The sequence below is a fragment of the Anser cygnoides genome, chromosome 3, assembly GCF_040182565.1.
Source record: "Anser cygnoides isolate HZ-2024a breed goose chromosome 3, Taihu_goose_T2T_genome, whole genome shotgun sequence".
In the NCBI taxonomy this organism is placed as follows: domain Eukaryota; kingdom Metazoa; phylum Chordata; class Aves; order Anseriformes; family Anatidae; genus Anser; species Anser cygnoides.
In genome coordinates, this window is record NC_089875.1 from 67,247,908 (window position 1) to 67,263,358 (window position 15,451).

At 40.8% G+C, this 15,451-nt stretch overlaps 1 protein-coding gene across 1 annotated transcript; it reads left to right on the forward strand.

Moving 5' to 3' along the window:
- Positions 1 to 779: 779 nt before the first annotated feature.
- LOC136790265 (putative uncharacterized protein DDB_G0286901) lies at positions 780 to 5,175 on the forward strand. The gene is made up of 5 exons (XM_066993197.1): positions 780 to 1,721; positions 1,876 to 2,315; positions 2,751 to 3,519; positions 3,674 to 3,955; positions 4,984 to 5,175. The coding sequence occupies exons 1-5, from the start codon at positions 780 to 782 to the stop codon at positions 5,173 to 5,175; spliced, it is 2,625 nt and encodes an 874-aa protein (XP_066849298.1).
- Positions 5,176 to 15,451: the final 10,276 nt, after the last annotated feature.

Below are 15,451 nucleotides of genomic sequence, written 5' to 3' on the forward strand. Positions count from 1 at the left end.
AGAGTTTGTGGTGTGCCCACCTGACAAATTGACTGCTTCCCTTCTCTCCCTGGCACCTTGCCCAGCCGCAGCAGCAGGGCTGTGCAGCTCCACAGCCGATGTCACAGGCGTGCGTGCACAGCACCAGTTGGTGCTAATGCAAAGGGCTTAAGCTCCTTATCTCCCTCCCATCCACAACCTTAAATCCACACTGGATTTTTCATCATATGTGTCCATCCCTTTTAAAAATAGAATAACAACCCTATTTTACCTTTCTTTTTTTTTTTTTTTATTCAGCACCATTATTTCTTTCCTCCCCTCCTTATTGGTTTTACTATTGTGTCCCTTAAATGCTGTCTTTCAGTGAAGGATCCCAGACTTCATCATGCCAGAAAATAAATTATTTTCCTTTGTCAATCCAAATAGTCTCTTCATAGCTGACAATAGCTAATGTATTCATTTCATTGCTGAAAGGGACCCAGGCTGTAAAGCTTAATTAATATTTAGTAATCAGCAGAAAATTGTGTGGAAGAAAGCATTTCTCATTAGCCCTAACCAAAACCCTAACCCTAAACCTAACCCTAACCCTAAACTTAACCTTGACCCTAACCCTAAATATAAACCTAACCCTAACACTAACAGTAACCGTACCCTTAATCCTAACTCTAACTGTAAAACTAACCCTAACCTTAACCCTAATACCAACCCTAAACCTAACCCTAACACTAACCATAACCCTAAACCTACAACTAATCCTAACCATAAACATAACCCTAAACTTAACCCTAAGCCTAACCGTAATGCAAACCACAACTCTAATCCTAAACCTAACCATAACCATAACCATAAACCCAACCCTGACCCTAACCCAAATCCTAACCCTAACCCTAATCCTAACCCTAACACCAACCATTACTCTAACCCTAACTCTAAAATATAACCCTAAACCTAACCGTAACCCTAACCCTAAACTTAAACCTAACCCTAACCCTTATCCTAACCCTAATCCTAACCCTAACCCTAAACATAACCCTAATCCTAACCCTAACCCTAAACATAACCCTAACCCTAAACCTAACCGTAACCATAACACTAACCCAAAGCCTAACCTTAAAACAAACCCTAAATGTAACTCTAACTGTAACCGTAACCGTAGCCGTAACAGTAACCCTAACCGTAAACCTAACACTAATGCTAACTGTAACCGTAACCGTAACCGTAGCCGTAACAGTAACCCTAACCGTAAACCTAACACTAATGCTAACTGTAACCGTAACCGTAACCGTAGCCGTAACAGTAACCCTAACCGTAAACCTAACACTAATGCTAACCGTAACCCTAACCCTAACTGTAACCTTAACCCTAACCTTAACCCTAAACCTAACCCTAACTCTAACCATAACATTAACCCTAACACTAACACTAACACTATCCCAAGCTCTCACCCTAATGACCCTAACCCTAACCCAATCCCGAACCCTAACCCTAACCCAAATATCAACCATAACCCAAACCCTTACTGTAAGCGTAGTGCTAACCGTAACCCTCACCCTAGCCCTAACCCTAATGACATTAACACTAACCCAAACCTTAACCTTAAACCTAACCTAACCATAAATCTAACCCTAACACAAACCCTAAACCTAGCCATAATTCTAAAAACCCTAACCCTAACTTTAAACCTAAACCTAACCCTAACCTTAAACCTAACCCTAAACGTAACCCTGACCGTAACACTAACCGTAACCTTAACCGTTACCCTAACACTAACACTAACCCTAACACTAACCCTAACCCGAAACCTCATCCTAACCCTAAATCTAATCCAAACCCTAACACTAACAGTAACCTGAACCTAACCCTAAACCTAACCCCAACCCTAACACTAAACCTAAGCCTAACCCTAACCCAAACCCTAACCCTAACCATAACACTATCCCTAGCCCTCACCCTAATGATCCCAGCCTTAACCCTATCTCATACCCTAACCCTAATCCAAACCCCAACCATAACCCAAACCCTAACCGTCACCCTAACCCTAACCGTAACCCTAACCCTAATGATCCTAACAATAAACCGAAACTTAAACCTGACCCAACCCGTAAACCTAAACATAATGCCTGTCCAAAACACAACCCTAAGCCTAACCCTAACCCTAAACCAAGCCCTAACCCTAAAGTCCCTAACCCTAACCCTAACCCTAAACCTAACAGTAACCCTAACCATATTAACCCTAACCCCAACCCTAACCTTAACCCTAAATCTAACCCTAACCCTAACCATAACCATAAGCATAACCAATGTATACTTGTTCTTTTTGCCTTTCCTGTTTCTCTGTTCTATACCTGTATTTGAGTTTATCTGCCATGACTGCCTTTTCTTGAGGCACGGCACACAGAGGTCCCTATTCCCATGCGGATGCCACTGAGTAGCATCCTCCCGAAAGCCACAAGCACAGTGGTGGTATGGGAAGGTTTCCCAAGGGTCTGGAAGTTCAATGTGAGCAGATACAAGAGCCATGACCCACACTGCACACCTGTACTGCTCCTGCTGGTCCCACAGTCATGTTTGAGGGAGTCATTTAGTAGACCAAATAATTCAAGTTAAGATTAGTTTAGTAGAAGAGGAAATTGTTCTCCAGTGGTTCAGACCATTTGAAACTGAGCTAAGTCCATTCTGAGGACACTCCCCTGAATTACTGCCACTGATTTATTTTTTTTCTCCCTTGGCAGTGGAGAGTGAAAATGTCCTAACATCCTATGTGTCCTAAGGTGTCCTAAGCACCCTAGCACCCTAAGGTGTCCTAAGCACCCTAACCCTAAACATAACCCTAATCCTAACCCTAACCCTAAACATAACCCTAACCCTAAACCTAACCGTAACCATAACACTAACCCAAAGCCTAACCTTAAAACAAACCCTAAATGTAACTCTAACTGTAACCGTAACCGTAGCCGTAACAGTAACCCTAACCGTAAACCTAACACTAATGCTAACTGTAACCGTAACCGTAACCGTAGCCGTAACAGTAACCCTAACCGTAAACCTAACACTAATGCTAACTGTAACCGTAACCGTAACCGTAGCCGTAACAGTAACCCTAACCGTAAACCTAACACTAATGCTAACCGTAACCCTAACCCTAACTGTAACCTTAACCCTAACCTTAACCCTAAACCTAACCCTAACTCTAACCATAACATTAACCCTAACACTAACACTAACACTATCCCAAGCTCTCACCCTAATGACCCTAACCCTAACCCAATCCCGAACCCTAACCCTAACCCAAATATCAACCATAACCCAAACCCTTACTGTAAGCGTAGTGCTAACCGTAACCCTCACCCTAGCCCTAACCCTAATGACATTAACACTAACCCAAACCTTAACCTTAAACCTAACCTAACCATAAATCTAACCCTAACACAAACCCTAAACCTAGCCATAATTCTAAAAACCCTAACCCTAACTTTAAACCTAAACCTAACCCTAACCTTAAACCTAACCCTAAACGTAACCCTGACCGTAACACTAACCGTAACCTTAACCGTTACCCTAACACTAACACTAACCCTAACACTAACCCTAACCCGAAACCTCATCCTAACCCTAAATCTAATCCAAACCCTAACACTAACAGTAACCTGAACCTAACCCTAAACCTAACCCCAACCCTAACACTAAACCTAAGCCTAACCCTAACCCAAACCCTAACCCTAACCATAACACTATCCCTAGCCCTCACCCTAATGATCCCAGCCTTAACCCTATCTCATACCCTAACCCTAATCCAAACCCCAACCATAACCCAAACCCTAACCGTCACCCTAACCCTAACCGTAACCCTAACCCTAATGATCCTAACAATAAACCGAAACTTAAACCTGACCCAACCCGTAAACCTAAACATAATGCCTGTCCAAAACACAACCCTAAGCCTAACCCTAACCCTAAACCAAGCCCTAACCCTAAAGTAACCCTAACCCTAACCCTAACCCTAAACCTAACAGTAACCCTAACCATATTAACCCTAACCCCAACCCTAACCTTAACCCTAAATCTAACCCTAACCCTAACCATAACCATAAGCATAACCAATGTATACTTGTTCTTTTTGCCTTTCCTGTTTCTCTTTCTATACCTGTATTTGAGTTTATCTGCCATGACTGCCTTTTCTTGAGGCACGGCACACAGAGGTCCCTATTCCCATGCAGATGCCACTGAGTAGCATCCTCCCGAAAGCCACAAGCACAGTGGTGGTATGGGAAGGTTTCCCAAGGGTCTGGAAGTTCAATGTGAGCAGATACAAGAGCCATGACCCACACTGCACACCTGTACTGCTCCTGCTGGTCCCACAGTCATGTTTGAGGGAGTCATTTAGTAGACCAAATAATTCAAGTTAAGATTAGTTTAGTAGAAGAGGAAATTGTTCTCCAGTGGTTCAGACCATTTGAAACTGAGCTAAGTCCATTCTGAGGACACTCCCCTGAATTACTGCCACTGATTTATTTTTTTTCTCCCTTGGCAGTGGAGAGTGAAAATGTCCTAACATCCTATGTGTCCTAAGGTGTCCTAAGCACCCTAGAGATGCAGACTAAGTGGATTGCATCCCATGGTGTAAATGCATCCATCACAGAGCTACATGCCCTCTACCATTCAGCTGAGACCTATCCCATCTGCACAGTTTCTCTGATTTGGCCCTAGCAGATGGAAACTTGGCCTCTCCCCACTCCCATCCCCCTAAATCTAATCCTAATAGGAAAAATTCTCTTAGCATTCAATAGGGGAATGATGCAGTCAGGCCTTCAATAATTTGACTCTGATTTAATACCATCTCTCTTTGTTGGAGGCGCCTGGCATTTCTGTTGTAATAAAAGCTTTCACTGATTAAACTTTGATCTCCTGCCAGTTTTTGTTGTTGTTGTTGTTTGGTTTTCCTTTTGGACCATGGCCTAGCCAAACGAATTGATAGGTACACACACCTACTACGATTTTTCACAGACAGGATTTATATGCATGAGTGTGAGAAAATCTTGTTTTGCTATTAGGTTTCCAGCATCAGTACTGCCTTGGCTGAAAATTGTGGGGGCACAGACTACAAAAGAACCCACTGGCTGTCATCCATTAAATAATGATGATGATGATGATGATGATGATGATGATGATAATAATAATAATAATAATAATAAATAAAGTCAAAATGAAGCATTTAAAAGATTAAATGTTTTTTTTTTTTTTTTTTTTTTTTTTTTACAGAATAGTCTAGTAAAATGGTTTTGCAGAAACATAATACTCAAAATGCAAAATGCAACTAGCTGCCTTCCTGGATCCAGGCCCTGGAGACCTATCTGTTGTTTTCACCAGAGGTTTCTTTGGAACACTACTGGGGAAGAGCGGAGAGTTATCTGGGAGTCTAGTAAGTTGAGGCAAGGCTACTACATTCTCTTTATAAAGAGAGAAATTAAGCCCTTTCTAGGAGTTTCAAAGCTGAATTTGGTACACAGAATCACAGAATGGCCGAGGTTGGAAGGGACCTTTGAAGATCGTCTAGTCCAAGAGAAAGGAATCTTTTTTACTGAAATGAGTTAATGCCTTTGTCCACTGGAATATGATAATTATGATATATTTTAAAATCTGGAAAAGAACATACATTAACAAAGACATTTATCAGATATTTTAGCAGTTAAAGATTTCATCATCTCATCTTGCTTAAGCTGAAAAGGACAACCCATTAGACAGCAGACCACAGGTGAAAAGAAAAAAAAAAAAAAACTTCCTTGTTTTTCAGCAAGACTGATCAATGAATTGCCATAAATCTCTGAAGTGCAGCTCTACATTCTTTATGGTACTTAGACAAATGTTCCTGTGGCACAACTATGATTTAGCTTTGTATCTGCATAGAAAAGGAAGGGAGGGAGGGAGGGAGGGAGGGAAGGAAATCAACTTGCATGTTTTATCTTGCAATGGTCTAATTTGAGAGTGATTCTCTTTGCAATTATTTAAAAATTAAATTGGTTATTTTTAAGATGCAAAACTAAAGAAAGGAGATACTATTCTCACCAGCTTAAAATATTTTGATGGATATTTTGTTCTAAAATAACAGAAAAACAAATTTTACAGGCCATTTTTTTATTTTACTGCTGTAATGTAGTGAAAGGCTTCTGTTCAAACAGAAAACAAAATAAACAAAAAACATTTCCCATGCTGCTTCTGAATAACTCAGACAAATTCAGGCCTGAATCATCACTCTGTATACCACATGCCTGGCCATCAGCCAAATCCTGTCTTCATGGGTCTGATGTAACAGGTATTATTCAGGTATCTGTTGTAAGTTGTTGTTTTAGTTTGTAAACTTGAATAGCCTTGCCTTAACAATCTCTACTTGCAACAAGAACAAAAAGGCACTCTCTCAGAGAAAAAAGGCAATGCCCTAGAAACAAACACTTTGTCTGCAAAGCTTTAAGTCAACAAAACCTTTTTCTTAATTTAATTTTTTTAAGCATGTTTACAGTCAGAGTTTACATATTTTCTTGAAGACATAGATTTTAAAGCACATGTAATTAGAGAAAATAATAGTAGATGGATGGATTCCAAGGGTGGGAATATAAGGTAGTAGGAAATAAGCTGTTGAAGCAGAAGGGAGCATGGTCCTTGGGAAAACTCTGGGCAAACTGATTAAAACTGAGATCCATTTTACCTGCTTTGTAAGCTACAAACTAGGTGTAACTAGGTGTCTCCCTGTATATGGAGGGAATACCCAGAGGGCAATTCATCTCACTTAACTTAAATACCTGTATTTGACTGGGATGAAATAAATGTGCTCTGAAGGTGTCCTTTCTCTCCACTAACCAGATACCTGGTTTAGACCGGATATTTATCTCCTAGAGTTGGGAGCTATCTAAGTTAGGTGAGATGTATGCCAAGCAAAGTGAAAAGGGGTCAGCTAAAGTAAGTGAAATCAGCTGCTGAGAAATAAAAGGGAGGTGAACTGCAATGGGAAACAGGAAAGAATATGGAAGATGGGAAAGAACCAAATGAGGTAATCAAATGGGGCCACACAAAAGGATTTGAAGTGCAGGGCAAAATGATTTTGCAGCAACCAGGTAAGTCTGACTGGCCTGTCATGTGGTATGGAAGGAAATAGAAAAGCTATCTAGCGGGAAGATTTGTAATAGTGCTGAAGTTGCTCAGTGCATGAATAGAGTCTCCTGTAGGGATGAAAAAGAATCACCGCTCTTTGGGGTATTGTGAAAACACTAAGGGTATTCAGCATGGAATATGCAAAAGATGAGAAAGGCACTGAAGGTGGGAAGAGGTTGTATTTTTACTGCCCTGGAAATAAAAGAGGTAATATGCAAAAAGTGGTGAGAAAAGGTGTTTTGTCTTTGAGCTGAATATAGATGTCACAATGAGAAATAATCTATTGCATGTTTGCATGGATTTTTTCTGGTTGTCTATTGTGCCAGAATTGCTGAGTGAGATACTAAAAACATTTAAGCAGGAAATCTTCAATGGTATGATACCAAAGGGAATCTATTTTATTGAAGGAATAAATAAAACTGACATGATCAAATAAAGAAATCTTCTCACTGATTATGCATTATATCTCCTAGTCCAAACAGTCATACAGTATCTTTACTACTATCAGTCTGTAATATAACAATGAATACAGGCTAAGAATAGACAGAAGATTTGATTCAACCAAATCTTAATTATCAGCTAGTAAATGTCAAGTGACTGTAATGGCTTCCAAGACTGGCTCTCTGGATGTTTTAGGAAATTGTGATTAAGTGCTATAAGAGTCTGTGGTGATCATGCCACATACCCTGTGCTGTTTGAAACCAGTCCTGGCGTAACTGAAGACACTATTAAAGCAAATTAATGGCTTATTGCTCTTATCTAAAACAATTTTATATTTTTCTTGCCTATTCTCCCAGAACGAAATCTGGGCTATACTCTTTGTGTTGTTACAGGAGTTCATCTAGGATTGCTAGTTTTCCAACGCTAGTTTTTCCAATTGCTAGTTTTTGCAATGTTTTGACTGTATTTTTTTAAGCATAAATATTATGAATCCTTTCCTGTCAACGTTTGATTTACCAAGCATTTGGCCAAGTCAGTGAACAGATTAAGCTCACTACATAATACCAGATGGCTTTATGGTTTTGTGTCCTCTCCTGGGCAAGGCCTGCTGTCATCTCTGAGCATCTGCACAGAGCCACGAGGGATGTGTGCACTTTTCATTCATTCAGCTGGGTCACTCATCATTAATATTCTGAGGAGGAAAGGAGGTGTCAGACAAGAGAATTGGTTCTGGCTTCTTTCAGCACACTGACACGTCAATCATTCACCCTGGAGGCTGCCAGGCCCAATTTAGAACAAAAGTAACTGCTGGGCTGAACACATCATAAAAGGAGATGAGATTTCTTTGTGTTAACCAGCCCCTTTGCAGGGTAGAAACATAATTAGGGTCTTCCTCACAACCAATAACACATGAAGCCAAGTGATTAGTGAGACATACTTTGAGACAAAATCACTGACCTCAATCACGCTATGAATGATTCTGCTGCAATTGTAGAGTGCTCACAAAATGAAATTGTATTTAAAGCACTTCTCTGAGGAAAGCGGTCCAATGTGGCATGGTGATATAGTCTTGAATATGTTAAATTCCCTCCAATTTCTTACATGACAGTTTTGATCATTCTTAAATGGTACTGTTGTTTTCCAATTTAATGTAGTCACCTTTAAAAGAAAAAAAGCCAGCAGAAACAAATTAATCCTCATGTTGTTTGATCTCAGTGCAATTTCCCAGCAGCTGCATGTGTAGTAGCCTCCTAGTGCACCCTACTGGACTCCCTCAAGAATGCTTCCTGCTTCCATGGAGCAGCTTTAATGGGAAAAACATGGGTGCAGTGGCAAACTTCACGTGGGCTGAGTTACTCAGACAAAAAAACAGGCATTGCTGCTTCATAAACCGTTCAATCTTCTCTTGTAACATTTTGATCAGTTGGGGCATTTTAATTAAATATAAGCATCATCAATACAAGTATTTGTTATCACAGTTCACATCTGTTTACTGTCAAGGGGCAAAAGTTTTGCCCTGGTAAGCAGCTCCCCTTTCAGCAGATAAGCTAAGACAGGATAGCTTGCAAGTGTCTACCATTATACCAGTTTGTCTATACTCAAACTTCTCAGACACCAGGATATGAACACTAAAGCTAGCTCTTCTCTGGCACATGTTGAACCAACATCCAAGCTGCAAGTATCGTGAGGCAAGTTAAATATTTATTCTATTGATCAGCTCAATCTCTATGCATAATATCTCCTACCACCCAGTGATAATCAAAAAAATACTTTCTCAGGACAAGCCACATGTAAAGCAGCAAACCTCTATGAGAATCAATAGATAGACACATTTCTATACAAGCTGAAGAAGTGGTCTGTTTAATTTTAATACAACATTGTCAAATATTTGTTTTCTTCCTTTATGCTTGCAGATATCTGTTGTTCACTGCATGTGACACAAGCAATCCACCCTGAACTTCTATCCTGGTCAGAAGGTTAGAAACCTTTCACCTACAGCATTTCTCATAACAGATAGTAATTGTTTCATATACTTAATTTATTTCCTCAAGAAAAGAAAAGATTTATTTTGGTGGTTTTAATCCATTTATTTCCTTAAACCTCACTGCCTATATCTGATAATATCATGAAAGATGTATTCTTACTGTGGCCTGGTTTTTGTAATTACATTTTATGGCTAGTTAAATGCAACCCAAAGTATGAATCCTGGATCTCTACTTCAGATCCTGCAACACAAACACATAACATGATCAGACAAGGGTTGTAGCTAAACTGCAGGAGTAAGAAGCAATGACAGTGGAAAACAATAGCCACTTCTCTTTTAGTTCTCCTAGCTATATATTACTAGTACTATTTAGTGATTAATTTATTTGAATGGCTGCAACTTGTGGGCAGGTGAGAGGAAAACTAGACTTCCCTAGTCACATAACTATCCCAGGTGAAAGAAGTGAAATACTGTAAAATATTTGACTTCGGCTTTTGTTTATACTGCTACTCTATGTATACAGCTATTTTAGTATTCAGGTACCTAAAGACTGATTCTATGGCTGACTGCAGCAATTATCCTGCATCTTTAAAATGTGACACCAAGTCCACAAAAAAGACTACAAAGACACCATTTTAATGAATTTTTAAAAGTACATTTTGATCACTAGCATAAAGCCATTTCCCTTTATACTCTAAGAGATTAAATAGACAACACAGGGCCACTTATTTGCTTTAATGAACATTACTCTCTTACAAATTATATAATTCTTGTTAATAATACCACCTTCATATCATGTTCTTGCATAGTTTATGTAGGGTTGTAAGTTTGCTGAAAGGATACAGCATACAGACTCTGGCTTAAATATCTGGAAACACTCCTGAGTGTATATCATAGCTAAAGAAAGAGGGGCAGAGGAGCTTTTCTGCTTTCTCAGAAAATGCTCCCATTTGTCCTCTTCATTTCCTCATCTCTAAAACTGGGACAAGGTGGGATTTTTTGTTATTGTTGTTCGGTTTTGTTTTTCTTAACAGGTCCTTAGGAACATTGTTGATTATTTTTTTTTTTGGTAGGTTTTCAATCAAAAGATTTTTTTTCCAGAAGGAATGTCATATACCGGAATGTTTTAGTGCAAAGGCACTCATATTTTCAGCATGCTTACAGTGTTTTGGTTAGTAGAACTCTGTTTTCTTGCCCTTGCTCCCATAGGCATGGTTTTTGCATATGACAAAACTGGTCCTTCTGTAATTCATCTCCATACGTTGCATTTTCATAAATCATTTTACAAATTCACAGGCAAATAGTTTGAGAAGGCCGTCTGCTTTCATTTGCATCATTTTCCATGTGCTTTCTGCTCTGAGGTATATGCTTAGCAACTGCTAAAATAACTATCCCTAGACAGAATTATCTCTGTCACTTTAAAGGAGGGTAACAACGCTTGTTATTACAAAACATTCTATCTGTTGTAGTACAGAAGTGCAGCAGATATACACAAAGTTGGGTGATTAGTTTGAATTATTGATCATTAAAGGGTTTAGGGAGTTATTTTCATGTTCAAAGAAATTGCATATACAAAATAACTGTATCAGAGTATTTAAATAATCAAGATTTCTGAGTCAGATTTTAAAGAATTGAGTATTACATAAGAAAACAAGCCAAACCTTTGATAAGAGTATCCAGTACTTATTTAATGTTCAAGATAGGTTTAAGAAAATATCAGATGGAGACTTCTTGGCCATGAAACAGAACTTATGTTGACTGAAAAAAACTCAGCTTCTTTCATTGGGAAGTTAAGAGAAAACTGTCTCTGAGAAGGCAGTGTGTGCCTCTTAATTATTGATTAAAGACTTAGTCACAGCAATCTACATCTTCATAACATCCAGGGTGGATTAATACTTCTATTTGTGCTGCTTAGTACACATGCTGAGATTAAAAAGAGCTTCAGCTGATTTAAATCACAGCAATTTATTTTAATGTTATTAGACGTGAAGAACGTGATCCCCTAGCACTCTACTCCATAGCCTGACTCCAAAGCAAACAAAGAAACCAAGTGGCCTTCCATGGCATAGGGTTGAAGGATCTGGTGAGCCTACCCAGCAGATGGTTCAAGAGCACCTTGTTGGAAGAGGCTTTCATCACATTGGCAGAACTAGAGGCTATATTCTGATTTAAGATCAGAAATTCCTCTTCAGGTCCTTAAGTCCAGTACTTAAGCACCACTGGCATCCAAAGCTGTGACTAATACTAGGTGCAAGCTCACAAACTCCTGCAAAGAGATTCTCCTGTAATGCCATGGATGGATTCCTTGTGGCATTTGCTGTAAAACAAACTTCACCTCAACTGGTATGACTAAAAGAAACGCACCATGTTAAGATTGTCTTTAGTCCCAACTATCCTTAGTATAGTCTTTAACATCGTAAATAACTTATTTTTTTCTCAATCCCACTCTTTCCATTTCAGATAGGGAGGGGTAGGAGGGGGGATTGTGGTACTAGTAAAATCCTGTAGACCTTAAAGTAGTGGTCCTGGGAAAGTGTTAGATATGCAGTAATGCATGTGATACTCCCCCCAGACACCTAGCCCAGTGAGATGCATCCCATGGATCTGACAACCAGATCAGATGGCACTGGCCTCCTCACAAGATGGAACAGAGGGCAGTGTGGGATGCTCTCTTGTTCCTACCAGTGCAAGGGCTGCAGCAGTCTTCTGGGATAGGGAATATTCCCACCCATCCGATGAGGCCGTCAGCTCTGGGCAGAGCTCTCATGATCTCTCTCATGGAGGTTTCTCTCCTTTCTGCAGCATCTCCCCAGAGGCTGAGGCAGGCTGGGACACTATGCCCATCTCCCCCTGCCCACCTTCCTTCTCCATGGATGGGCTGCTTGTAGTAAGGCAGGGAGAAAGGAGCTGGAGCTGTTACTGTCGGGACCAGTTGAGGTTAGCCAGGTCCCCCAGGAGGCTCCATGGTCTCTGTGATGAGAAATACTGAAAGAGATGAGGCAATGGCTGCCTTGGTACTGTCTGGGTGCCAGGAGGAGCAGGACATGAAAGAGGACATGAAGCAGGATATGCAGCTGCAGGCCTCCAAGGCTTGGGAGGGGAGAAGGCAGGATAAGAAAATCAGATCCTGAGCGAAGAAAGAAAGGCGGCAGCTGCTGGCAGAAAGCCTGCAGAAGTGGCAAAGAGAGTAGGACGAAAGGAAAGCCAAGTGCAGGCTGGATGGGGAGCAGCTTCTGGAGGCCTGGCTAAAAGAAATGATGTCTCAAGAGAAGAAATGACAGAGACTGTGCAGGAGAAAGAAACACAGTGCAAGGCAAAACTTGAGAAATCAAATCTCTAAGATGAGTATAGGAAGCATTTGCAAGAAAAACATCTCTAAGAGAGATGTAGATCATGGAGAAAGATAATAGAGACATGGCCTATAATCTTCTCAGAGGCAAGGTTGCCAGGCTTTTGAGAAATGGTGTTTGAAAGAAGTTGAAGAGAAGAATAAGAGACCAGAGTTAAACTAACAAAAAGAAAAGACAAGACGTGGAATTGTGAAGTAAATTAATCACTAGGTCAAAGCTATTGAGTTTAGCAACAGACTTCCAGTGGAACAAAAGCTTCAAAGATCTCAAGAAATCCTTGATCAGCTGATGGGGAGAAGGATTAGGGAAACAGAAAAAGAGGCTCTAAAGTGTGATATATGGAGTAATAATTCGTGTCAAGAAGATGGTTGATGTTAATAAAGAAGGGGGAGATGTGGGAGTGTGGCCATGGGGGTCGACAAGCCCCATGGTTGGTGATAACATCAGACTCTTAACGATGAGGTCATCAGGAATGTAAAGAGTTTAGAGGGAACAAAGAGGGGTGATTCAGGAGACGCCTTGCTGTCTCGGGTTGCTTGTTCTCAAGCCATTAAGGCATAGAAGTTGCTGGGGGTTTGCTGGTTGCCGGGCAAAGTTGTTTGACCAATGAAGAGTTAGTGGAAAAGGACTGCTGTGGGGCGAATGGTATAAGAAGGGAGCCTGTCCTCAGTATGGGATGCAACACGATATGATGTTCTGTCATCAATAAAGTAGTAGCAGTTACTGATCCTAAAAGAACCCTGGTGTCTGTGTGGTCGTTACGCCACAAATGGCACCCAAACAGGGACCTGAAGAAAACAAACAGGGACATTGATCGTCTAATGAAGATGGGTTCGGCCAAACTCAGCAAACCGCTCTAAGAAGCTCATATAGAAAGTCGCTGGAAATAGGCGCACCGGAGCTGGAAGGAAGCTCAAGCTGAGAGAAGCAGACCCGCGCACACAACTGCCCCTCGCTGGCCGACGGTAAGCAGTTGCGTGCTATGGGGAATCATACGTCCCTAGAGACAAAGACTGTCCTGGTAACCTTACGGCTTATTCCCTTTATTAACAATCAGACAGTTTATGATCCTAAAACATGGGACCAAACTGAGGTCAAAGTGTGTGACTCTGCTACTAAAAACGACAAGGTTGCGGTGGGATTGCTCGGCGCCTGGCGAGCAGTCTCTGAGGCCTTAAAGAGCCACGTGCGACCACAGTCAGAAATGTGTGGTTTGCCAGACAGTGAGGGAGCTGCGGGCTCATCCACCGATCCTTCTGCTACACCATGGCCCCCCCGCCGCTACCGCCATCGCAGGCCTTTGCTGTTATGCCCCTGGTGACCTGGATGTTCCTTTTGATCCAGGCCCTATAGGCCCTGAAAAGGAGCCGGATCTGTTTCCCTTCGATCCGGGAGGAATAGGATACATAGGGCCCAAAGGCCGAGTTGCTTAACAACTTAAAGCGAGACATATTGTTCCCACGACTAGCCCTGGAATTCTCCGGTGTTTGTAATCAAGAAAAGGAATGGAAAATGGAGGCTGTCATATGATCTGAGAAAAATTAATGAAGTCATGGAAGATATGGGAGCACTTCAACCAGGATTACCAACTCCAGCTATGCTCCCCCAGTTGTTGGTAAAAGAAGACGAAATATACATTTATCCAATGAATATTGCTTAATATGTGTTACATTTGCAATGTACTGTGCCTGGGCTGCACTTGGAAGATACAAAATATATGTGCAAAGACAGCATGAGAGAATGCACCGATTCATGATGAGGAGTAAGGAGGAGGACTAAAAGCATGCCAAATTTGCAAGACATCTAGATAACAGGGACCCCTCGGACCCCGGGAACTGGATCAAACCAACCTTACGGTTTGGACTGAGACCAAGGGCTCAGAGAGCACGTGTAAGAAGAAAAGGTAAAAAGTTCAACTCTGGTGAAGACATCTTACTTCATCCCGACGACCGCCTGGACGACCACCAGAGAGTGACACGCAAGCGCAGAAGGACTGATAAGATAATTAGCATACGAAGCGGGGCTAGGTGGAGCTAGGAAATGAATATGCATAGATGTGTTGTAAAACTTAATGCATTTGTAATATTTTAGGAGATAAATGAGAATGTGAGTGAACAAATCGGACCAAGTTAGATTTGGGCAGGCATGCCCCTAACTTCCGGCGCCTAATAAAAGCACCTTCATATAATCACTTTGAGGATTATGTGTCTTCGGGAATGCTAACACAGTCATGGACATTAAGAGTAATAGACTTAAAGGATTGTTGTTAAACACTTGCCAGAATTCGGAAATCTTTGCCATGTTTATGTTTCAGTTGATACCTTTTCTGATTGTACATATGTATAGGCATACTTGGGTTTCTTATGAATATGTAAAAGCAATGTTATATTTAGAAAGTTTGACGGTTGTGCATGCATGTTGGTAGAGCATAGACTCCCTGCACACCCAGCGCTGTTTACTTGCCTTTTATAAATATTACTAAATTCAGATTGAGTTGTATCTTCATTTATAACAAAAGGAAGAATAATGAAGTTTTATGGACAAGTTTAGAACA